Source organism: Vulpes vulpes, chromosome 5 (assembly GCF_048418805.1).
Source record: "Vulpes vulpes isolate BD-2025 chromosome 5, VulVul3, whole genome shotgun sequence".
Classification (NCBI taxonomy): domain Eukaryota; kingdom Metazoa; phylum Chordata; class Mammalia; order Carnivora; family Canidae; genus Vulpes; species Vulpes vulpes.
In genome coordinates this window covers 75,292,855-75,317,938 of record NC_132784.1, presented here as the reverse complement: position 1 = coordinate 75,317,938, position 25,084 = coordinate 75,292,855, and the positions used below count along the sequence as shown (strand labels likewise).

Sequence of the window (25,084 nt, the reverse complement as noted above, 5' to 3'; positions counted from 1 at the left end):
GCATATCAGTACTAAACAATCAACAAAATACAAAAGAAGGCAGTAAGAAAGGAAAGTAAGGGACGGAAGAACTACAAGACACACAGAAAACAAAATAGCAAGAGTAAGTCCTTAAGTATGAATAATTACTTTATATGTAAATGAGTTAACTCCTCAATCAAAAGACACAGAATGACTAAATGGATTTTTTTTTAATATGACTATATGCTGTTTACAAGAGACTCACTTAAGATTTAAGGGCACACATTGTCTTCAAGTGAAGTGATGAAAAAAAGATATTTCATGCAGTGGCAACTGAAAGAGGGCAAGGACTATACTTAGGTCAGACAAAATAGACTCTAAAACAAAAACTGTCATAAATAAGGACTTTATATAACTATAAAAGTGTCAGTTTACCAGGAAGATGCATTATAAATATTTATGCACCCAGCATCAGAATACCTAAATATATCAAGCAAATATTAAAGGATCTAATGAGAGAAATAGACAACAACACAATAATAGTAAGAGATTTAAATACTCCACTTTCAATGATGGTTATAACATATACACAGAAAATCAGTAAGAACACAATGGACTTGAACAACAGTGTTGACCAAATGGACCTAACAGACATATATAGAACAGTCCACCCAATAGCAGTGGAATATATATTTGTCTCAAGTGCACATGGAAGATTATGCAAGATAGATCATATGCTAGGTCACAAAACAAGTCTTGAAAAACTTAAGATTAAAATCATGCAAAGTATCTTTTCTGAACACGATGAAGAGAAACTAGAAATCAAAAACAGAAGGAAAACTGAAAAATTCACAAATACATGGAAATTAAATAACACATTATTGTACTATCTATGGATCAAAGAAGAACCAAAAGGGGAATTAGAAACATTTCAAAATAGGGGATCCCTGGGTGGCTCAGCAGTTTGGTGCCCGCCTTGTCCCAGGGCATGATCCTGGAGTCCTGGGATCTAGTCCCACATCAGGCTTCCTGCATGGAGCCTGCTTCTCCCTCTGCCTGTGTTTCTGCCTTTCTCTCTGTGTGTGTCTCTTATGAATAAATAAATAAAATATTTTTAAAAAAGAAACATTTCAAGACAAACAAAAATTTTAAACTGTACACCAAAACCTATGGGATGCAATACTAGAAGAGAAATTTATAACAATTAATACCTACATTTAAAAAGGAGATCTCAAGTAACCTAAGAGTATACCTTAAGAAATCAGAAAAGAACTAACAAAAAAGAAAAAGAAAAGAACTAACTCCAAAGTTGCAGAGGAAGGAGTGAATGAGATTACAGCAGAAATAAATGAAATAGAGACTAGAAAAACAATATAAAAAATCAATGAAACTAAGAGTTTTTTTTTTAAAGTAAACAAAACTGACAAACTTTAGCTAGACTGAGAAAATATCAGAAATGAAAGACTCATGCCACAGAAATAAAAGGATTATAAGAAATTATTACAATTATATGGTAATAAATTGCATAACCTGGAAGAAATATATAAATATACAATTTACCAAATCTGAAGCATGAAGAAATAGAAAATCTGAAAAAACCAATAATGAGCAAGAAAATGGAATCCATACTGAGAAACCTCCCAAGAAAGAAAAAACCCACACCAGAGGCTTCACGGGTGAAAACTAAAAACAACATTTAAAGAATAAATGCCAATTCTCAAATACTTCTAAAAATCTGAAAAGGAAAAAACACTTCTAAACTTGCTTTATAAGGCCAGAATTACTGCTACCAAAAAAAGAATTAAAAAATTTAGAAATAAAATGAAATAAAAAGTTTAAAGATTTGTAAACTGAAAATGATAAAACATTTATGAAAGAAAGTAAAAACAAACAAGCAAAAAGGCCAAAAAATGGAAAGACATCCTGTGTTCATGAATTGTAAGAGTAAATGCTGTCAAAATACTCATACTATCCAAAGTGATCTAGAGTCAGTACAATCCCAATGAAAATCTGAATGGAATTTTTCACAGAAATGAAAAAACAATCCTGGGGCACCTGGGTGGCTCAGAAGTTGAGCATCCAACTCTTGGTTCCAGCTTATATCATGATCTCAGGATCATGAGATCAAACCCCAAGCCAGAGTCTGATCTCAATAGGGAGTCTGCTTGAGATCTGCTCTCCTTCTGCCCCTCCCTCCATTCACTCATGCCCTCACTCTTTCTAAAATAAATAATCTTAAAAAAGAAAAAAACAACCTTAAATTCATATGGAACTACAAATTACCCCAAATGGTCAAAGCAATCTTAAGAAAGAACAAAGCTAGAAGCATCACACTTTCTGATTTCAAACTATATTACAAAGCTATAGTAATTAAAACAGTATGGTACCAGCATAAAGATAGACATATAGACCAATGCAACAGAATAGAGAACCCACAAAAAAAACCATGCATATGCATATGGTCATCTATGTGTGACAAGAGTGGCAGGAATACACAATGGGAAAAGAATAATTTTTTCAACAAATGGTGCTGGGGAAAACTGGATATACACATGCAAAAGAACGAAATTGAACCCTTATCTTATACCTTCACAAAAATCAACTCAAAATGGACTTAAAATGTAAGGTCTGAAACTATAAAACTCTTAGAAGAAAACATAGCATAAAATCTTCATCACATGGGAATGGACTACAATTTCATGGATATGACACCAAAAGGACAGACAACAAAAGCAAAAACAGACAAACAGGACTACATCATAATGAAAATCTGTACAACAAAGGAATAATTAACAGAGTGAAAAGAAAACATATAAATGGGAAAAATATTTGCAAACATATATTTAATATGGGGTTAGCATCCAAAATGTACAAAGAACTCATACAACTCAATAGCAAATATAGTCCAATTTAAAAATAAGCAAAAGAGGGAAACTTGGGTGGCTCGGTGGTTGAGTGTCTGCCTTTGGCTCAGGTCATGATCCGAGTATCCTGGGGATTGAATCCCATATCAAGCGTTCACAAGGAGCCTGCTTCTCCCTCTGCCTATGTCTCTGCATGTCTCTCATGAATAAACAAAAATAAAATCTTTAAAAAAATAGACAAAAGATTCGAATAGGCATTAGCACAAAGAAAATATGCAAATAGCTAACAAGTAAATGAAAATGTGCTTAACATTACTAATTATCAGGGAAATACAAATCGAAACCACAATGATATGTCATTTCACATCTGTTAAAATGGCCATTATCGATAAGACAAGAGATAGTATTAGTAAGAATGTGGAGAAAGGGAACGCTTGTTCACTGATGGTATGAATGTAAATTTGTACAGTCACTATGGAAAACAGTATGGAGGTTCCTCAAAAAACTAAAAACACCATATGATCCAACAATCCCACTTCTGGGTATAATCCAAAAATACTGAAATCAGGATCTCAAAGAATTCCTTGCACTCCTATGTTCACTTCAGCATCATTCACAATAGCTAAGCTGTGGAAACAACCTAAATGTCCATCAACAGATGCATGACTTAAAAAAAGAAACATAGTATAAAGATATAGATATAGATGTAGATATAGATGATATAGATATAGATATACGGAATACTTTTCAGCCTTAAAAAGGAAGGAAACTCTCTCTTTGTAACAATATGGATGAAACTTGTAGGCATTATTCTAAGTAAAATAAGCCCATGATAGAAAAAACAGTGCATAATTCCACTAATATGAAATATCTAAAATAGTCCCACTCATAGAAGCAGAAATAAATGTTTTCCAGATTCTAGGGGAAGGGAGAAATGAGCAATGATTGTTTAAAGGATATGGATTTTTAGTGTGGAAAAATGAAAAAGTTCTAGAGATGGTTGTTGGAGATGTTTGCACAACAATGTGAATGTACTTAATGCCACTTAACTGTACACTTAAAGATAGTTAAAATGGAAAAAATTTATTATGTGTATTTTACCACAATTAAAAGAAAAACAAGGGAGAGGGACAGCCATAAGTGAGCAAAATTGTTAATTGTTGAGGACAGAGCTGAAGGCACTGTTTCTCATTCTGGTTCTGGAATTCAGGAGTGTATCAGTTTCATTAAAGGTAAAGGTTGGTTTTTTTAAAGATGAGTCTGTGCAGGATTTCAGCCAGCTCTTCAATCCCTCACAAGTGGAGAGAGAAAAGATTGTAGTGGAGCCTCCTTTCTATAGTGTTTCCATCCTTTACCTCTGAATGTCCATATATAATGTTTAGCTATGATTTTTCTCAATGGCTACCATGTGGAAGCATCGCTCTTTACTGTAGATCTCCATAATTTCTTTTGTGTGAGATAAAGAGAAAAGCTATATTCCCCTGAACACATCATGAGACCCTTCCATCTAGACACACGCCACCCAAAAGGAAGTTGATAGATATATGATTCATAAATTACCCAATCTTTGGTAGCTGAGAATTTTGCCATCTGAGTCTCCTTGTCAGCCGCTAAAAGTCACAGTTTCCCAGGGTAACATGGCACATAACCTTAAAAACTGGAATTTCTATTCTCAGGACAACTATATTAGTTAGAACAATCATATTTTCAGAGAGAAATCCATTCTCTGAACTCTGACCTATGCCTAAAACCATCCCCTATCCTGTACCAGGCTCGCCAATGTCAAAGTGATCAACAAAGCCCTATCATGAAGCTTTCCAAGTTATCTGACCAAAATCTCACCCTAAACTACAGCCAGAGATACCTGTTTAACCAAGGCACAACAGCATTTCTAAAATTGGCCTCCTAATGATGCTGCTGGGTGCCAAGTAGGAGAAAATGAAAGACTATCGCTTATGCTTCCAGCAAAGATTCCAACAGGACCAATTACTAATCCTCTGAGGACTTGAGAGGTCAATGCATTACCAAATCCCATACTTTGTGAAAGTCTATTTAAGTATTTCTCTTAAGTCAATGAAGAAAGAATTACTGGATATTTAAGTAAATGACAGAAGCAGAGCAGATAGATAGATGATAGATAGATAGATAGATAGATAGATAGATAGATAGATAGATGATAGATAAATAACAGATAGATATACCAACAAGCTTAAAATTTATATGGGAGACACTGCTTCCAAGCTTAGTGGTTTAAAAGCAGGAATAAAAATAATTTTCTCCCTACTGCTCATGAACTTGTTGGGAAATATAAATTTGGCAAGATTTGAAAAAAAATATTCAATCAAGTGGATCCAATGCACCTATACATTTTATAGTTCCATATACTAGCTTTTTATGACTTGAATATTTTTCTTTGTTCCCATTATTTTTACTTTAGATTAAATATAGTTCTGAGATCTGAAAAATATGTGTATTTTGATGATGTGCTTATACTTTCATAGAAGGCCAGGAAAGTGAGTAGAAATTAAATCCTAGAGCTATTGAAGTTTCCTAACATAAAAAGCTCATTTTTGTGGATAAGTTCAGACTAATAATGGGAACCAAAATAAACTAAAATGACCAAGACTGGAAGAGTTTTCCAAGACAGAATTCCAGTGTCCCACCTGTTAGTTCACAGAGTGTATTTTCAGCTGTGGAGCTATGCCCTCAGGAGAAGAAAATAACTGGGTGTGGTCTAAAAATAGTGGAATCCACAATCAACTAGATCCAGGTTGGTAATAACTAAACCTTTTCCCTCAAATTATAAGCAGATCAACTTAATTTAGCTATGTATTTTCACCATATAGATTTTATAGCTATGTTCTGTGAATTGAATGTAATGTTTTTCCCTAAAAATGAATTTGAACATGATGACATGAAAATACAAGTAGAAAATGTAATCTATAATGCTGCTACGCAAGATGCTGTTGAGAACCACTAATGTCACTTTTTTTAACATTGTAGTTAACATGTATGTAGAAGTGGATTGCTTGGCTAGGTTTCTATATGTGATGAGTTGAAATTGTTTCCCCTTTTAGTGAACTTCATGTTGCCACAGTGAAGTTAGAATTCATGAATTAAATCTATTAATAATGATTAAGCACATACTTGCCACCTATAGGAGCCATGGATAGAGAAGAAGCAACTAGAGACTGACCTTTCTGGAAAACAAAAGATATCTTTCCTTATCTTTATTGAACGTGAGAGGTCATGATGCTGACTTCTGTGCCCTGAAAGTTTTGAGGAAAAAATATGTGGTTGTGTTTTTTGGCAGGGATTGGGGAAGGAGAAATAAAGGGGGAGAAGGAATAAAATATCCCATGATCATTTGTAACATGTAACCACTATTTAAAATCCAAGCACAGATCATTCAAAAAAATATATTCTTGTATATGTTCAATTTTTTCACCAATTGACAATTAAAACTTCAAGTTCATCTTAACTGATTAAACTTATGTCAAAAGAAAAAATCGTATTTATCTTAGATAGTACTTCTGTCTCAACAGTAGGAAATTCAGGGAAACCTCATGATTCATTTAATTCCATTTGTAAAATTGACTAAGATTATTTATCTATTCTAGAGCATTATTCTATATGTGATGAAAGAACAATTGCACAGAAAATATTACTCAGCCATTAGAAACGACAAATACCCACCATTTGCTTCGATGTAGATGGAACTGAAGGGTATTATGCTGAGTGAAATAAGTCAATCTGAGAAGGACAAACATATGGTCTCATTCATTTAGGGAATATAAAAAATAGTGAAAGGGAATAAATGGGAAAGGAGAAAAAATGAGTGGGAAATATCAGAAAGGGAGACAGAACATGAGAGACTCCTAACTCTGGGAAACGAACAAGGGGTGGTAGAAAGGGAGGTGGGCGGGGGATGGGGATGACTGGGTGACTGGCACTGAGGGGGGCATTTGATGGGATGAGCACTGGGTGTTATTCTATATGTTGGCAAATTGAACACCAATAAAAAATAAATACATAAATAAATAAATAAATAAATAAATAAATAAATAAATAAATAAATAATAGATAGATAATTCATTGAAGAAATATTGAGGACTTTCAGGGATCTTTGTATCACTTACATGTCTGCATGTAAAGATGTGGGAAGAGTGAGTATGTAATAGCCATGTTTAGCCAGATACAACATCCAGGGCTGCCAATGAATGCAGCTCAGAGAGCTGTTATATAGTTCCTTGGCATTCTGAAGGGGAAACACTCCATTGGCAACTCTGTCTCTCTGTGTGTATGTGCATTCGTTTGACAGAAAGGAATCATGGATGGCACTTTCCTATCTGATATACAGTTGACTTTTTAAAGAATGTTGTGTCATATACCTATATTCATGCCAATGAGCAAATATAATTTCAAAATAATTGCCAGTGATGAAATCTGTCCCAAAAACAATGAGAGAAAGCCATCTGTAAGGTTTCAGAGCCAGAGTCTGGAAGTCAATCATAAGTCAAAATTCATAATAACACGTTGCTTTTATTCTAGAGTTTATGACATATTGTCACTATTTAATGTATGTGAATAAGAGAAATTTAACCTTTTGACTCTTTTTACAACTATCTCCAAAGCAGTAGAGGTGAATGGAAGGTGTGGTCATCAATCCCAGACACCAGGACCAAAGAAGTGACGGAAGATTTTCGTGTTGAATTAAAAATACTAGTCAAAAGTCATTATATGGTTTCACTCATACAGGGAATATAAGACATAGTGAAGGGATTATAGAGGAAAGGAAGGAAAGTGAGTGGGAAAAAGTAGAGAGGGTGACAAAACATGACAAATCCCTGGGAAACGAACAAGGGAAAGTGGAAGGGGAGGCGGGCAGGGCGATGGGGTGACCAGGTGATGGGTAGTGAGGAGGGCACTTGATGGGATGGGCACTGGGTGCTATACTATATGTTGACAAATCAAACTTCAATAAAAAAAATACATGTAAATAAATATATCATTGAAAAAAAAAAAGGAAATTCTATGATCTTTCCAGATGGACCATGTGCTCATAACCCAAGCTGACTCCATGGAAAGGATGAACAATGTAACAGAATTTGTTCTGCTGGGCCTGACCCAGAATCCAGAACTGCAGAAATTCTTATTTGCTGTGTTTTTAATCACCTACTTGATCACACTGGCAGGTAACCTACTCATCTCGGTCACCATCTTCATCAGCCCAGCTCTGGGTTCTCCCATGTACTTTTTTCTGTCCTATTTGTCCATTATAGATGGCTTCTATTCTTCTTCCATAGCACCTAAAATGATCTTTGACTTAATCTCTGAGCGGAACACCATATCCTTCAATGGCTGCATGACTCAGCTCTTTGCTGAACATTTCTTTGCTGGAGCTGAGATCATCTTATTAATTGCCATGGCTTATGACCGCTATGTAGCCATCTGTAAGCCATTGCATTACATGACCATTATGAGCCGACCTGTCTGTGGTTTCTTGGTAGGAATGGCTGGATTTTTAGGCTTTGTTCATGGAGGGATCCAGGTTTTGTTCATGATCCAGTTACCATTCTGTGGCCCCAATGTCATCGACCATTTTATGTGTGATTTAATACCTCTCCTGGAGCTAGCGTGTGCAGACACTCACACTATGGGGCCCCTGATTTCTGCCAACAGTGGATCACTTTGTTTGCTCATTTTTTCTATGCTGGTTGCTTCTTACATTGTCATCCTGCGCTCCCTGAGGACTCATAGCTCTGAAGGGCGTCGCAAAGCCCTGTCTACCTGTGCTTCTCATGTCACTGTTGTCATCTTATTCTTTGTACCTTGTTCATTCCTGTACCTGAGACCCACGACCTCCTTCCCTGCTGACAAAGCTGTGACTGTGTTTTGTACCCTAGTAACTCCTATGTTGAATCCTTTAATCTATACCCTCAGAAATTCAGAAGTAAAAAATGTCATGAAGAAACTCTGGGGACAAATAATGAAAACTGGTGATAAATAAATCTTATGGGATACCTGGGTTGCGCAGCGGTTTGGCGCCGGCCTTTGGCCCAGGGCGCGATCCTGGAGACCCAGGATCGAATCCCACGTCGGGCTCCCGGTGCATGGAATCTGCTTCTCCCTCTGCCTGTGTCTCTGCCTCTGTGTGTGTGTGTGTGTGTGTGTGACTATCATAAATAAATAAAAATTAAAAAAAAATAAATGAATATTATGATTAGAGTATTTACATAAAAAATCTAGTAGTAATTAACAGATATTTATTCCCTTTATTAGTTGACTAAACGTGGGGCAATCAATATCCTATCTGGGTCAGTATTCTTCAGGAATACTTATATTATGGGCAGGGTCAATGTACCCATTAAAAAGCACAGTAAGCACAGTGCCTAGAGCCTGCAATAACTTTCAGAGTCCTTGAAATGGTTTAATTTCTTTTAAAATATGAAGAAAAAATAAATATAAGCTAAACCCCACTTGGAGTATAGTCATCTTTATGCTAACACAGTCATAAAATATAATTTTTCATATTCTTTATGGAGGAAAAGGATTCATAAGGACGAAAGGAGCCAAGGGCCACAAAAGTCATAATGCTGTCCTGATTGTGGGTATGAAACAGATCAGCAGCAATATTATTGAACACACTTTATATCCAGCACCACAGCTAGAATTAAATGTTATTTTAAAAGAGGAAAAGCAATTATACATGCAAAAATGTATAGAATACCAGGGAGTCGTCGAGAAGTACTTTCATCCAAATACATTTTTTCTTAACTTCTTAAATTTGAAAAGATAGATGTTATAGATGTTCCTGCACAGAAACAATAAAAAAAAAACTTTTTATTTGTCACAGTCCTAAGAAGAGAACACTTGCATACAAAAGTATCTTTTAAAAATTACATCACCACCATTCCTTGTAGTATACAATTGTCTACAGAAAGAATTAGAGGCAGAATTGGCTGATGCAAAAGAAATACAATTGATCAAGTCTGCAGAGTTAAGGCAGAAAATATCTGTATGTTAAAGTCATGTTTTAGATGTGGACAAAGGAAGATTCTGAACAGCTGGGGCAGGAAATTACCAGTAGTGTCACAAAACTGAACAATTACCACAGATCTGGATTACAGAAAAGAATTCATAACATGTACATAATGAAATTCTAGGAAAGATTCAGAAATAGTCAGATGCTTTGAAGTTAGAGATTAAGAGCTTTGGACCAAATAGGCTTTTTCATCTTGTCTCTTACATAAATTAGCTTTGTGAATGTAAGCAAATTGCTTCATCTCTCTACAGACTTAACTTATAAAATTAAAATAGCATTACCCACTCTCTTAAGTTGTAAGAATTAGATGACTTAGATTGAAAAAATGAATCTGCTAAAAATTAGTGAAATTGCTCAGACATGGTTACAGCCTTCACAGATGTCAAGCACAGAAAGGGTGCCAGGGACTATAGCTGCTGACAAGAGGAGGCCAAGAACACTGCCACTGTCATTCATGAACCATGATCACAGAAGGACCAAACATCTGTGCCAGCCCCACTTCACTTCAAAATAAGTCACATGCTTATGAGTAAGGACAATATAGAGGAGAGTTATCTCAGCAAGGAAGCTAATGGAACCTGGGAGCAGATCTCTGGACACTAAAGCTAGCCCACCAACAACTCCCTATTCTGGGATAAAATGCCCTTAACACCGCTACAGTAACAAATGGGGAAGCTGGATAGAGCAAGTGTGAGATGTTTGAGCAGAACTTATTTCAAAAGCTCTCACTAATGATGGATCCCACTCTGGTGCTCTGGAAGGAGAAGGGAGAACCCAATGCCAGGGACCAACAACACATCTCTGTACAGAGCTTGTGATTCCTGAGGAAGAGCTCAGAAGCATGTCTTCAGAAAGTGATTTCACAACCAGGGATTTGACTATCATATGATGCTAACATTTCTCATGTTCTCAGGACTTCATATCAGGTTAGATCTCATTCCATATGAAGGCCTTTTAAAAATAAATGTTTTGCCATAATAAACAAACAGATAGTTAAGAGAGCAAAGTGCTGGATGCCAGTGGTAGTTGACAGAGGTGGTTGTGGGGGGAAGAGTGAAATAGGTAAAGGAGATTAAAAAGTGCAAGCTTTGTTATAAATAAATCAATCAAGGGGATGAAAAGCACAGCATAAGGAATATAATCATTAGTATTGTAATATTGTTGTATGGTGACAGATGGGTGACTACACTTATCTTGGTGATCACTGAATAATGTACAGAACTATCAGATCACTATGTTTTACACCTGAAACTTCCTAACGTTGTATGTCAATTACCCTTCAATAATAAATTCCAAAACACAGATGTTTTACCAGAATTTCCTGTGAATGACCACCTTGTAGATATACACAAGGAGCAGTATGTTTAAAATATCAAACTTATCCTTTTGGATGATCTGCCTGTAGTTCCCATCAAAGATGGGATGAATGGGATGATGATAAAATAAGAATGATGATGCTCATGATCCTGATGATGACAGCTTATGTTTCGAGCACCTTCTGTGAACTATGTCCTAACCTGCACTCTCATTTGTATGCTTTGGAGGCAGTAAATTTATGTCCTTATTTCTTTCCTAACTCAAGTCTCAAACTGTGGAACTTACCTCTGTTTAAAACATTTATTTGAACATAATGGGGAACCAGCCCATGGAATGGTGTGAAGTGAACATCAATAAAACAATGCTAGTATAAATCATGATAGCTTATTTTTATTTTTTATTTTAAATTCTTTAAATTGTTTTTATTTACTAGGTGCAAAGGGCTTTGTATTCACTTTTTTTGTTATAAGTTCTTTTTTTTTTTTTAGATGTATTTTATTTTTTTTTAATTAATTTTTATTGGTGTTCAATTTACCAACATACAGAAAAACACCCAGTGCTCATCCCGTCAAGTGTCCACCTCAGTGCCCATCACCCATTCCCCTCCAACACCCGCCCTCCTCCCCTTCCACCACCCCTAGTTCGTTTCCCCGAGTTAGGAGTCTTTATGTTCTGTCTCCCTTCCTGATATTTCCCAACATTTCTTTTCCCTTCCTTTATATTCCCTTTCACTATTATTCATATTATAAGTTCTTACTATGGCCCAATAACTGCAACAATCCTGATTTCCCCTATTTCATGAATTAAGAAACAATGGGTTGGAGAGGTTAATTATATATATAGCTCAAGATCAATTAGCTAAAATTTTCCTACATCATAATTCAAATCTAAGCCTGTCTGATCCAAAGTCTTCGTGCATTATCAAATCCATTTGTATCTGCTCAATACAACCGGAGAGCAAATTAAAATTTTTACATTTCTCTTCAATCTTTGAATTGAATTTTCTTCTTGGAACCCTTTGGGTCTTCATTGTTTGGACCAATTTGAAGGTGGATTTGCCTTCATAGATAGGCCAGGCTGAAAATATAGAAGTCTGCAAAGAACCAGTTAGTGACTAGGCAGTAATCCGTAACTCCATGAATGTTTTGATTCCCACATAACAGGAAATATTTTGAAACTATCTTCTCCTCCATTGGCAATAGTTTGTACATAAAGAAGTGACCTGTGGCTTATATAACACTGCTTTCCCATATAAATATCAAATATTTTTGACATGAATATGTGCTCTTCTGCTATCATCCATTAAAAAAGAAAGGAGGATAAAACTTCACTAAGGGAAGAAAGTTCAAGATAGATGAAAAGCTATTTTTTTTAAAGTAGCTTGCCAGTAGCCACATAACAGTAAGCTCTAGAGTAAAATTCTCAAATGCAGTTCTTCTGTTTTTGCACCTCAAGCTCATTTTCAACAGTACTTAAAATTTGGAAGCTAAACTATTTTTAGCCTTTCTTCCTCTGTTGCCCACTGGGCATGGAAGGGCACCAACATTAGATGCCATCAAGCTGTCAGATGCTGTGCTCTTCATGCACATTCACCTTTCACAAGGGCATATACTAAGAATTAAAATAGCCATTTTTGGACAAGGAAACCTATGATCAGGAAAGTTGAAGATGGCTTGTAAGCTGAACAGAGAAATCAGTTAGCCCCAGAGAGGACCTTTCAGGATAGCAGAGCCTTAACCAAGTTTATAGAACAAATCGAGGGAGGAGTAGTGGGACAAGAAAAAGGAGGAGGTGAGGGAGGAGGAGAGAAGCAAAAGACAACCAGGATAACAAGTTATCTACCAAAACACTGATAGGGACTATCTTTGGGTAATGGCTTATAGATGGATTTGCACATGCACAATTGTGTGTGTGGGCTCACACATGTGTGGATTGCCCACCTTTGTTTTCCTAGATTCTGAATTTTAAAATAAATGTGTATTTGGGGAGAAAGGTGTTTTACCCTAGACTCCAAAATGGAGACACTGCTACCTTTGTAAATAAAATTAGTAATAATTTTTAAATCATATAGAAAATTTCTGGTGATATTTACTCATGTGTTTATTCTAGCAAGTTGAAATTTTTCAAAAATAGGGAGCATTCATAAGTTAGTTGGGCTGTTGTTAACCATGATTCAGGCAACAAAACACAAGGGAGCATTAGGATCAGTCCATTATGCTAACTAATATCTTAACTTTACTAAAAGGTGCTTGTCAAATTTCAAAGAAGTAAGTATGCTTTTCTAGAAAGTCTCCTGAGATAAAATTGTGGGACATTGCGGCGATTGTGGGGGAAAAATTGTATTTTTTAATAACCTACATAGTGACTTCATATTTATTAGTTGATTGGAAAATTGGCTCAATGGTACTTTTATTATCCAACAATAGAAACGAATAGGTAGAGAACTGAAGGTCTCCATTACACCTAGTTTTATTAACTAGACTATTGGAATGTGACAAAATGAAAGATAGTATTGATTTTTCCTAGGAATTTTGAAAGTTTATTTTTGTTAGACATAGCATTTAGGAATAAAATAATAACTACTTCTGATGAGCTCCTGAATTTATTGGTTCTTGGAGACTAATTGTTGAATACTCATAGTAGACAGATTATTTTTATTTATTTTTTTTAAATTAATTTTTATTGGTGTTCAATTTACCAACATACAGAAAAACACCCAGTGCTCATCCCGTCAAGTGTCCACCTCAGTGCCCGTCACCCATTCCCCTCCAACACCCGCCCTCCAGATTATTTTTCATATTAATGCCTAGTTTGTTTTTTCTTAGTGTAAAAAGTAGATATGGTGCAACAGGATGAATTACAGATTGTTTTTGAAACAAAGCAGAAGTTTATTATAAATTATAGGAGCCTCCTAACTCTTAAAGAATGAAATCTGAGAAGGGATGGATCAGAGTTCTTTTTTTTTTTTACATTTTTTAAATTTAAATTCAATTTCCCAACATATAGTATAACACCCAGTGCTCATCCCATCAAGTGGATCAGAGTTCTTAAAAGCAGGAAAAGAATGGGGCTAATGTGGACATACATTTCAGATTCCAGAACACAGGCATCCCTTGGAATATGAAAAAGGACTAAAGAAAAATAAAAGGAAATGCCACTTTGCATCACTTGCCCAAAAACTAAGCCAATCTACTCTAAGCACAGCATATATCTCACACCTAGAACAGATAGAAAAGTGAAAGAAGGCAGCCTCTGTATAGAAGGTTAGGAAAAGGTTGAGGAACAAATCAAATAAAACCTGCTGTGAGTAAATATGCCAGAAACTGGATTCTGAATTTGACACAGATTTCCTAATTTAATTTTCACAATAACACTTTAGATATGCATTATATTTATTTTTATTTTAAAGACAGACACCAGAGGTCAATAGAACTTCTGTCACTTAGGGGCACCTGGGTGGCTCAGTGCCTTAAGCGTCCAACTCTTGCTTTAGATTCTCTCAATCTCCCTCTCATCTGCCCTTTCCCCTGCCCACACATGCACACACACATGCTCTCTAAAATAAAGAAATCTTCAAAAAAATTAGAAGAAGCAGAAGAAGGAGGAGGAGGAGAAGTAGTGGTGGTGGTGGTGGTAGTAATTTGGTTGCTTATTCAAGGTCATGCTACAGGTAAGTGTAGGAAATAAAACAGAAACTCAGATTCATCTGCCTCCAGAGCTAAAGTCTTATAGAATAGCACCTATGCCAGGGATGTCATACAGGGTGATGAGAAGGAATAGAAACTATGCCTAGATGGACACAGACTGCTGTACACAGCTAAGCATGAAGTGATGTGCCTTAAGTTGTGTTTTGCCTCACATTTTACAGCTCAATTATCACATAGACTTGAATGATACAACATGGGTTGCTATTGAAAGATATGGATGATGGATCAGAAAAAAACTAATTTTGAGTGCTAGCTTAGGCACTTCAAAGCCAGATAATCTGAATTAATCAATTAATCATATGAGGAGACAAAAATTTCCTCATTTCTAAAACAGGCATAATAATCATTTGTGCCCTATATATCTCATACAGCTGTTTTATCATCAAATTACACAATTATAGGAAAAACTAAACCATAAAAATCTACGAAGATGGACGCATAAATAAAATGGAATAAGGTGATATTCAATAATATAAACAAGTTTTGGTTTGTTCCACTTACAGAAATAAACCCATTTTTGTTTCGTGCTTTGCCACTCATATTACACCTGCAGTTTCTTACTGAGTGAAGAGCTTTCTCATGGCATTTTTTACCTCTTCATTTCTCAGGGTATAAATGAGTGGATTTAACATAGGTGTCAAAATACCATAAAAAACTGACACTATTTTGTCTATGGACAAAGTAGATGATGGCCGCATATAAATAAATATACAAGGCACAAAGAACAGGGCAACAACAGTGAAGTGGGCCCCACAGGTGGACAGGGCTTTACGTCTCGCCTCCGCACCATGGTACCTCAAGGAACGCAGGATGACAGCATAGGAGGCAGCCAGCATGAGGAAGTTCAACAGGCAGATCACACCACTGTTGGCGACCACCAGCACACCGATGACATACGTGTTGGTGCAGGCGAGTTCCAACAAGGGGTACAAGTCACAGACAAAGTGATTGATCACATTAGGCCCACAGAAGGGCAGCTGAAGAACCAGGAGGAGCTGGACCAGGGAATGCAGGAAGCCTCCTAACCAAGCCACCCCCACCAGCAGGGCACAGAGATGCCTGGTCATGATGGTCGTGTAGTGCAGGGGCTTGCAGATGGCCACGTAGCGGTCATAGGCCATGACTGTGAGCAGAATGATCTCAACACCTCCCAGAAAATGGGCTCCAAAGAGCTGAGCCAAACAGCCTTCAAAAGAGATGGCTCTCCCCTCACACAAGGAGTCAGCAATGAGTTTAGGAGCCATAGAGGAAGAATAACAGGTGTCAATAAAGGACAAGTTGGCCAGGAAATAATACATGGGGGAAGCCAGCATGGGACTGGAGGTGATAGTGACCACAGTGAGCATGTTGCCACACACCGTGGCCACATAGATGATCAAAAAAAACACAAAGAGGACCCGCTGTATCTCTGCATTCTGTGAGAGTCCCAGCATGAAAAATTCTGTGATATTATGTGGCATTTCCATAGAGTCCAAGAAGAAGGAGAATGCACACATGCTATTGCCTATAGTCAAGAGAAGAACATTATTTTAACAGAATCGTAGGAGGGAGAAAGTGTTGCAAGGTTTTCTTAGGGACACCCCCACTTCCCTTTGTCTCTCCTAAATTCTTTCTGTTCCACAATTTAATACCAATTCACTCTGTCAACTACTAAATGTGATCATATGTCTATTGTTTAAACTTTAGCAACACTGGGCAGTAGATATCTAAGTTATTACATGAAAATGTAATGAGGTAGATCACTGCTTTTATCCTCCTTTTACACAGCAAGAAAGTGAGACACATATTAGCAACCCACAGAAGTATAATCAGCTAGCTAGTAAGTGCCAGAGCTGGCACTTGCACCCAGGTGGTCTTGCTACAGATTCTGTGGGCTTCAGTGCACTAGAATGTCACTTAAACTTAACTCGGTTTGAATCCTTCCTCTGCCATTTGTTGGCCATTTAACCATGAACAACTTCTCAGAGCATCAATGCTCTTATCTATAAAATGAAACTAAAAGAACTGCTACACCGTGTGGTGCAAAGAGAAGTACATGAGAACAGGGCATGCCAGAGTGTCCGTATGGAGCCTAGATGTGATAAACATTGAATAAATGGCATCTCTGAAATCACCATCATCAACACCATAGGCAGCAAGCTCTTTATGTGGCAAAAGGACCCAAGGACCTAAGTGGAAGAATTCAAAACTAACTTAGTTATTTTTTAAATAGCTAATTATATTCAAAACTATAATGTTATAAAACAAAAAATGCCCTAATACTGATCCTCATATAGAACACAATACAGAAAAGCACAGAATTTAGCCAAATAATGAATTTATACACCAAAATTAGAAATGTTAAGCTGACTCATTTCTGTGACCTGTGGGAAAGAAATTATTTGTTAAAAGCTATTCCCCAAAAAAGAAGTCTCCTGTTTGAGTTATCTATGAGAAACAAAATTATTTTGTAGAAAGTAATGAGGCTTTTATAGTAAAATTATTCTACTGAAGTTTGGGGTTGCATTTTTCTTTCATTTAATTTTAAAAGCAGACTATAGAAAACTTACATTGACTGGATCTGAGGACCTCAGGTCTCCAGGTGTTGTGTTGTGCTTTGTTTTTACACCCTAACACATGGACAGGTGGATCTGGAAGAGTTCTTAAAGGATTATCCAAACCAGCGCCAAGCATATCCCAAATTTCACTGTTTCATGTGATTAAACTCCTGGATGAGATTAGAATTGTTTTATCCACTGGGATAAAGCATAGACTGGGAAGGTGCTACTGATTACCAAAACTCATCTGAGCTGAAGGTTTCTTAGACTAGTACAAGGTGAGAACCCAAAAGATGGTCATTTATTTACAAGCACTGGTAATTTGTTCTGTCATCTATTTCCCATTTATCTGCTTAAGAATCTGTTGGCATTTACAATCATGGCTTCCAATTGACTATTTTAAAGATGGTGGATCTCAGATTTATTTTTTTTAATTAATTTTTATTGGTGTTCAATTTACCAACATACAGAAAACCCAGTGCTCATCCCGTCAAGTGTCCACCTCAGTGCCCGTCACCCATTCCCCTCCAACACCCGCCCTCCTCCCCTTCCACCACCCCTAGTTCGTTTCCCCGAGTTAGGAGTCTTTATGTTCTGTCTCCCTTCCTGATATTTCCCAACATTTCTTTTCCCTTCCTTTATATTCCCTTTCACTATTATTCATATTCCCCAAATGAATGAGAACATACACTGTTTGTCCTTCTCCGACTGACTTACTTCACTCAGCATAATACCCTCCAGTTCCATCCACGTTGAAGCAAATGGTGGGTATTTGTTGTTTCTAATTGCTGAGTAATATTCCATTGTATACATAAACCACATCTTCTTTATCCATTCATCTTTCGATGGACACCGAGGTCAGATTTAGAGAGATTAGATGCACTGGTCCAAGGTCACATGGAAGATCCATGCCAGAGGTGCAGCTTGAACCCACGTTGTGCAGCACATCAGCCTGTCCCCTTTCCTTTTTTTTTTGTAACTCAAAAGTATTTATTCCTTCAAAACTATCTATATCTTTTTTTAAATTTATTTATGATAGTCACAGAGAGAGAGAGAGAGAGAGAGAGAAGAGAGACACAGGCAGAGGGAGAAGCAGGCTCCATGCGCCGGGAGCCTGACGTGGGTTTCGATCCCAGGTCTCCAGGATCGCACCCTGGGCCAAAGGCAGGCGCCAAACCACTGCGCCACCCAGGGATCCCCCCAAAACTATCTATATCTTAAAAAATAGTTTAGTTGAGCATGTCTTGAAAAACAACTATGTAGTTAGTAGTAATAGAATGATATGGTACAATAAGTGGCCAGTTCTTGGTTACCTCATTTACCATAGGAAAAAAATGGGCAAATATAAGTGGAGAAATATTAAGATCCACAACTATAGATGCTCCTTCAACATAAAGACGCACAGCTTCAACATAAAGTTAAAATACCTGCCAGGATACTTTCAACTTATTGAGAATAACACTTTCCACTAGCCTCGGTATTTAAGTATAACACTCTCCACTGTTACTCATTTTTCTGAATATAGGTCAAAGGCCTTAAAAAGGCATTATGAGTGAAAGAAAGCAGAACCAGATATGCTTCCAACCCAAACGGCAAGAATGCTAAACAGCAGCAGGGAGGTAAGTGAAATGACACAGTTGCATGCCACACGTTCAAAATACTGCAGCCAGGAAAAGAGAGACAAGAGTGGTATGGATGTGCAAGGCACAGACCCTGCCTCGGTGTGACACTCCCACATACACATCCCACTGAAGTACCTGACTCCACTTTCCCTGCCCCATCCACACCAATCTGGAGTGAGGCTCACTGAGAAGGGAAGTTATAATCCAGAGGGGAAAATTTCTAGAAATCCTGTGAGTGCAGAATGCCCTACTGACCCCCTGAGGATCTCTGTAAAAGCAGGATAACTACCAGGAGTCTTCACACTGTCTTTCCCATATGGGCCTGTTCCCTTTCCAATGCAACCATAACCTTCCATTATCTGCCTTCTCTTGAAGGAGGAGCTGACTTGCTAGCTCCGTTTTCTGCTAAGGATATTCACCAGCACAGTCTCAGAGAAAAGCTTTCTCCTTCCACTAGACAGGGCTTTTATAAGGGAGTTGGGAATGATAGCACAGGGACTATCAGTGCCATGTGCTTCTGCCTTTCCAAGGGAGACTAATTCTCTCACACAGGATCACTTGCGGAAGCAGTGCTGGAGCTTGTGCCTCCTTCACAGATCAGAACAAGGCTGGCACCATCATTTAATTAGTCCCCTGAATACTGTTTTGGTCTCACAAGGAAGGGACTCCTGTGCCTCTTAGAAGTGCCCAGTGTCCTTCTAGTGTCTTGAGAGAGAAACTATCAATCATCAAGAGAAAAGGAGAGTCGGGATATTTCAGGGACTCAAACTGGGGGGTGTTTTTAGAGAAACTGCTGACTGAAAAACAAAATCAGGAAGGATCAACGGCATTTATTGGACATCTTCTGTGTTTTAGGCACAGGTCTTTCATCTCCCCGCTTAAAGCAGAGAGAAGAGGATGGCTGTCCTTCATCCATGCCTTTGCTGTGTAGTGCACCAAAAGATCGAAATGACATGAATCAGAATTGTACTTCCACAATTTTAAACATTCAATAAGGATTTTTTCAGACCATACCTAATAAAAGATAGCACCTTTCTAAGTGTCAGGAATACCATAGTGAATGAGGCAAACATGGCCCTTGGCAGCATAGAATTTGTATTCTAAATGGAGTAGTAGTCTCCAAATAAATGGAATCAAATAAAATGGAATTGCTGGGTTCATTTTACACATTTTAAATGCTGACAGATATACACATATTTAATACTTATTGATGGAGGTAGCAAATTTTCCTCCATAAAATATGTAACCATTTGTCTTTCTAGCACTCTTGCCTTCTTGGTACATGCTAGCTATTCCCCAGGACTGAATGAATACACTAAGCCTCCTCCCAACCTGTTTAGTGAAAGCTTCTAGAAAGAGTCACAAAATAGGGATAATTTAATCCACTGAAATTCAAATTATCACTTGCATTAACATTGCCCAGCAAACCTACTCTGTTTCTACAATCAAAACATTTTCCCAGTTACCCTCAAGGACCATTTAAAACCTTCACTTTCTTCAAAATTCCCTTCCCCAACTTCCAATCACTACTATTTATTTATTTATTTACTTACTTACTTACTTACTTCCTTACTTACCTAATTACTTACTCTCATTGGGTGGGAGATACAATAGCTAATAAAAGCCCCTCAAACGTTGTTTGCCAGAGCCTTCTTATTTTAAATCATCTCCAGGACCCTAAAAGAATTGTAATCACTGATAGGATATATTTACGAGCTGAAAAAAATAATTTAGCACTATATGCTGAGATAATTATATGGTTTTTCTCCATTGGTCTATTAAGAGGAAAACCCATTATATTAATAAACGTTCTACTATGGCTTTCCAGGGACTAGGCCTTTTTCTGAAGATAGGATTTGAGTGTGATTGTATTCAGTGTGATGTCCCAGAATCTAGAACCTCATCTGGGATGTTGTTTTTTGTCAAGGAACCAGCTTGAGTTTATTTATGAGTTCTAGTATATTCTGTTTTTAATGTGTCTGTTGTTTGGGGAAATCATGTATGCTTATTGTACATTAAAAACAAACACATGTAAAAGTTCAAAGTAAAACAGAATCATACCATAAAGTACTGTTGCCCTTATAAGCCTCCTTACAAACACACATCCTTATCCAGACCTGAACAAGCAGATTATAAAATTTTACATCACCAGACCACATGATGTTTCATAACCTGATTTTTTAATTCCATATCATGTCATAAACGCTTTCTATGACAACAAATAATGATAAATGCCATCTTTATCATACAGATGAAGAAAATCTTCATACCATCGAACATAAAATTGTAGGGGAATGTGTAAGCTACTGGCATTAGATGTGAAACAGGGAAATTATGAGCTGCTAAAACTAAGAAAAATACCCAAAAGTATTGCACAGGAAATGCTATTACACCTACTGAGGTTTTTTTTTTTACTTTTTGTCTATGTTTTTCTTCCTGCCATGAAAGTTTAAATAAAAATTCCTTTCACTGTAGTATCAATAAAATGCAGCCCTCAAGCAGAATACCTGGGACAGCTGACTAGAGAACTCAATAAATTCAAGTTATAAGAAGACATAGACATGGAAAGTAAAGTCTCTCCACAGTAACAAGTGAGCGGGAGCAAGCATTTTAACATATGGATTAGAGAAAAATCAAAAGCCTCCTGGATGTTATACTGGACAGTGACTCTGGACTTTAAATCTGGGCAAGTGCATATCAGAGACTGACAATAAGAACATTGATAACCGGAAGCTTACAAGCAGGAAACAAAATGAAACATGCAGAGAAAGATCAGCAGATAGTAAAGCATTGTGCATTTTGTCAAGATCATACTTAAAGGCAGAAAGATGTGGATTTAAATTCTAGCTCAACCTTGGCTAAGTAAATCAGCCTCTGTGAATACATTTTCTTCATTTTTAAAAAGAAAACCATGTCAACTTTTTATAAGGATAATATAAGATCCTATTTATAAACTGATGTACCAAGTCAATCATTTCTGCATGTGTGATCACATAATGTTTAGACAATGTGGTACATAATATTTATATATTTGTTGCAGAATTTATGTTAATTTTAGTGTAAATCTATTCTGTGCACTTCCATGACTTGGGCTCAATAATTCCTCATTGTATTTGCTGTATTCTCAGAGCCCCAAGCTACAGATTCCCTCCGACATTATTGTCCCCAAACCAACTTGTCCCTCCAGAGACAGCATTGATGCTCAGAAAGCTGCTGCCTTCCCTCTTCCCTCAGAGTCAAAGGAAAAAACAATGACCCTCAGAGAAAAGACATCCAACTATTGGTATCCAGGTTGTGATTTCAAAACTATTAATGGCATGAAAGATTTGGACCACCATCTAAGAATCCACATGGCAGATGGAGAGAAAGTGTAGATTATGTAGTAAGGACAATTTCTATCTCAGGGCAACTTAAGACTGGTCAGCCCCATCCAGTGTTCTCCAGAGTTGGTCACTGCTCTGCGCCTTGTGGTCTTCTGTCCAGGACCCAGCGGTGTAGCAGCCTCTGTCTGGCACATGCCAGATAAAAGCAGTCTTGACCTTTTTGACTACTGGCAATCTTGTGAAGCTTATGGACACTTCCTAGCATATTTTTAAATGTAATAAGATCACATTAAGCTACAATTCAGTACAATTTCAAAAAAAATTGTAGACAGAATCAGGTAGAGGTGAGCCAACAGTAATTTCTCTGATCAATATTTCAATGTGCAAAGTTGGAGGACCAGGTTAGTAACATTTCTATAGGGGATTAACCCATCATTATTTCCCCAGGCTGATGAAGGCTCCATCTCAGACAAAGGCAAGGGAGAGAGAGATGGTGTTTCCATGTCCTGCAATTTAGTGTAAACTGTTAAGAAGAAACTGAACTTGTGTATACTAATCTGATTGGTCAGTAACATAGGACATGGATAGATTAGACATAATTTGAAATGTTCAAATCAGTTTTATTTTGAAATTTTCTGATAGTCTCGCAGCTCTCATCATAACAATATGAATTCTTACTGAGAATGACAGGGTTTTTTTTCCCCTACTATACCAGTATCCACAATTGCTCATTTTTTCCATAGATTTTTCATGGCATTTTTCACCTCTGCATTTCTCAGTGTATAAGTCAGGGGGTTGAACATGGTTGTCAAAATACAATAAAGCACAGCCACTATTTTGTCTATGGACAAAGTAGACGATGGCCGCATATAAATAAATATACAAGGCACAAACAGGGCAACAACATTGAAGTGGGCCCAACAGGTGGACAGGGCTTTATGTCTCGCCTCCGCACCACGGCAACTCAAGGAACGCAGGATGACAGCATAGGAGGCAGCCAGCATGAGGAAGTTCAACAGGCAGATCACACCACTGTTGGCGACCACCAGCACGACGATGACATACATGTTGGTACATGCAAGTTCCTGCAAGGGGTACAAGTCACAGACAAAGTGATTGATCACATTAGGCCCACAGAAGGGCAGCTGAAGGACCAGGAGGAGCTGGACCAGGAGGAGCTGGACCAGGGAATGCAGGAAGCCTCCCAACCAAGCCACCCCCACCAGCAGGGCACAGAGATGCCTGGTCATGATGGTCGTGTAGTGCAGGGGCTTGCAGATGGCCACGTAGCGGTCATAGGCCATGACCGTGAGCAGAATGATTTCCGTTCCTCCCAATAAATGGGCAACAAAGAATTGAACCAGGCAGCCCTCAAAAGAGATGGCCCTCCCCTCATACAAGGAGTCAGCAATGAGTTTGGGGGTCATACACGAGGAATAGCAAGTATCAATGAATGACAAGCATGAGAGGAAAAAGTACATAGGGGAGCCCAGGGTGGGACTGAAGATAATGGTGATCATGATAAGTAGGTTGCCTCCAACAGAGACAAGGTAGATAATCAAAAAGAACACAAATAAAACTCTCTGCACCTCGGAGTTTTGTGAGAGTCCCAGCATGAAAAATTCCATGATGTTTCGTGAACTATCCATGAATCGTGAGCTACAGCAAGGACTTGGGTTAAGAGATTCACCCAGAAAAATCTGTTACTCCTTCTTTCAAGAAACTTCAAATTGAGGGAAAGCAGTGTTTGTGGAATAGCATTATTCCAAATCCTGAATCCCAAAGCAAGAACCTGCTAATAATATAAATAATTTTCTGCATTCCTAATTAATAATTTAACCAAGTACAAAGTTAAATAACAGACATAATAACTCCCAAAATATTGCCTCTCTTGCATTTTAACTAGCACGAATAAATTCTGTTTTCTGATTGAAAAAATCTTCATGGAGTTTTTTTTTTTTTACTAAAAACTGCAATACAGGGCAGCCCAGGTGGCGCAGCGGTTTAGTGCCACCTGCAGCCCAGGGTGTAATCCTGAGACCACGGATCAAGTCCCACATCAGGCTTCTTGCATGGAGCCTGCTTCTCCCTCTGCCTGTGTCTCTGCCTCTCTCTCTCTCTCTCTCTCTCTCTCTCTGTGTGTGTGTGTGTGTGTCTCATGAATAAATAAAATCTTTTTAAAAATGCAATACAAGTAAATTTTAGTTCATTAAAAATAACCATTTATGGGAAAATAATTTCCCTAAATATTTGTTGTAGTAGTTTTTTTAGAACCACACAACCAGCTCCTAATTGCACTTCTCACTGCACATGGGCATCTCCTCAAAAACTGATTTACTCATCTCAACCCCAACTCAACTTGCTCTTCCTTCTATATTTCCTCCATCACCCACCACAAACATAGGAGTAAGTCATCCTTGACTTCTCCCTTTACTAATCCATTTCATAATCTCAAAATTTGTCATCATACGTTACCAGACCTTGTTTCTTAACTTTCAACCATCCATCCATCCATTCATTGATTCCACAAACATTTTGAGCACCCACCATGCCCCAACCATAGTTCTCAGCACTAGACTTAGATCAATTAGCAAAATAATCTGATGGTTGCTCCAACAACACCATAACTAGTCTCTCCTGCCTCATATCTCACCCAGACACCTGTTCAGTCATCCACACTGCACCAGTAATATGTATAAAATTCAATC

The 25,084-nt window shown here is 37.5% G+C and overlaps 3 protein-coding genes across 3 annotated transcripts; 1 reads left to right on the top strand and 2 right to left on the bottom strand.

Moving 5' to 3' along the window:
• The first annotated feature begins 7,832 nt into the window (after positions 1-7,832).
• On the top strand, positions 7,833-8,854 carry LOC112912191 (olfactory receptor 4C45-like). The gene has a single exon (XM_025988927.2). The coding sequence runs from the start codon at positions 7,873-7,875 to the stop codon at positions 8,833-8,835; it is 963 nt and encodes a 320-aa protein (XP_025844712.2). The 5' UTR covers positions 7,833-7,872; the 3' UTR covers positions 8,836-8,854.
• Positions 8,855-15,451: 6,597 nt separating this feature from the next.
• Positions 15,452-16,360, bottom strand: LOC112912204 (olfactory receptor 4C3). The gene has a single exon (XM_025988940.2). It carries the CDS (start codon positions 16,358-16,360, stop codon positions 15,452-15,454), a length of 909 nt encoding a protein of 302 aa, XP_025844725.2.
• Positions 16,361-23,104: 6,744 nt separating this feature from the next.
• On the bottom strand, positions 23,105-24,025 carry LOC112912194 (olfactory receptor 4C3D-like). Its single transcript, XM_025988930.2, has one exon. It carries the CDS (start codon positions 24,023-24,025, stop codon positions 23,105-23,107), a length of 921 nt encoding a protein of 306 aa, XP_025844715.2.
• Between the last annotated feature and the right edge of the window lie 1,059 nt (positions 24,026-25,084).

Coding starts and splice junctions, on each gene's coding strand:
- LOC112912194 (XM_025988930.2), bottom strand. CDS start 24,025: ATGGATAGTTCACGAAACATCATGGAATTTTTCATGCTGGGACTCTCA.
- LOC112912191 (XM_025988927.2), top strand. CDS start 7,873: ATGGACCATGTGCTCATAACCCAAGCTGACTCCATGGAAAGGATGAAC.
- LOC112912204 (XM_025988940.2), bottom strand. CDS start 16,360: ATGGAAATGCCACATAATATCACAGAATTTTTCATGCTGGGACTCTCA.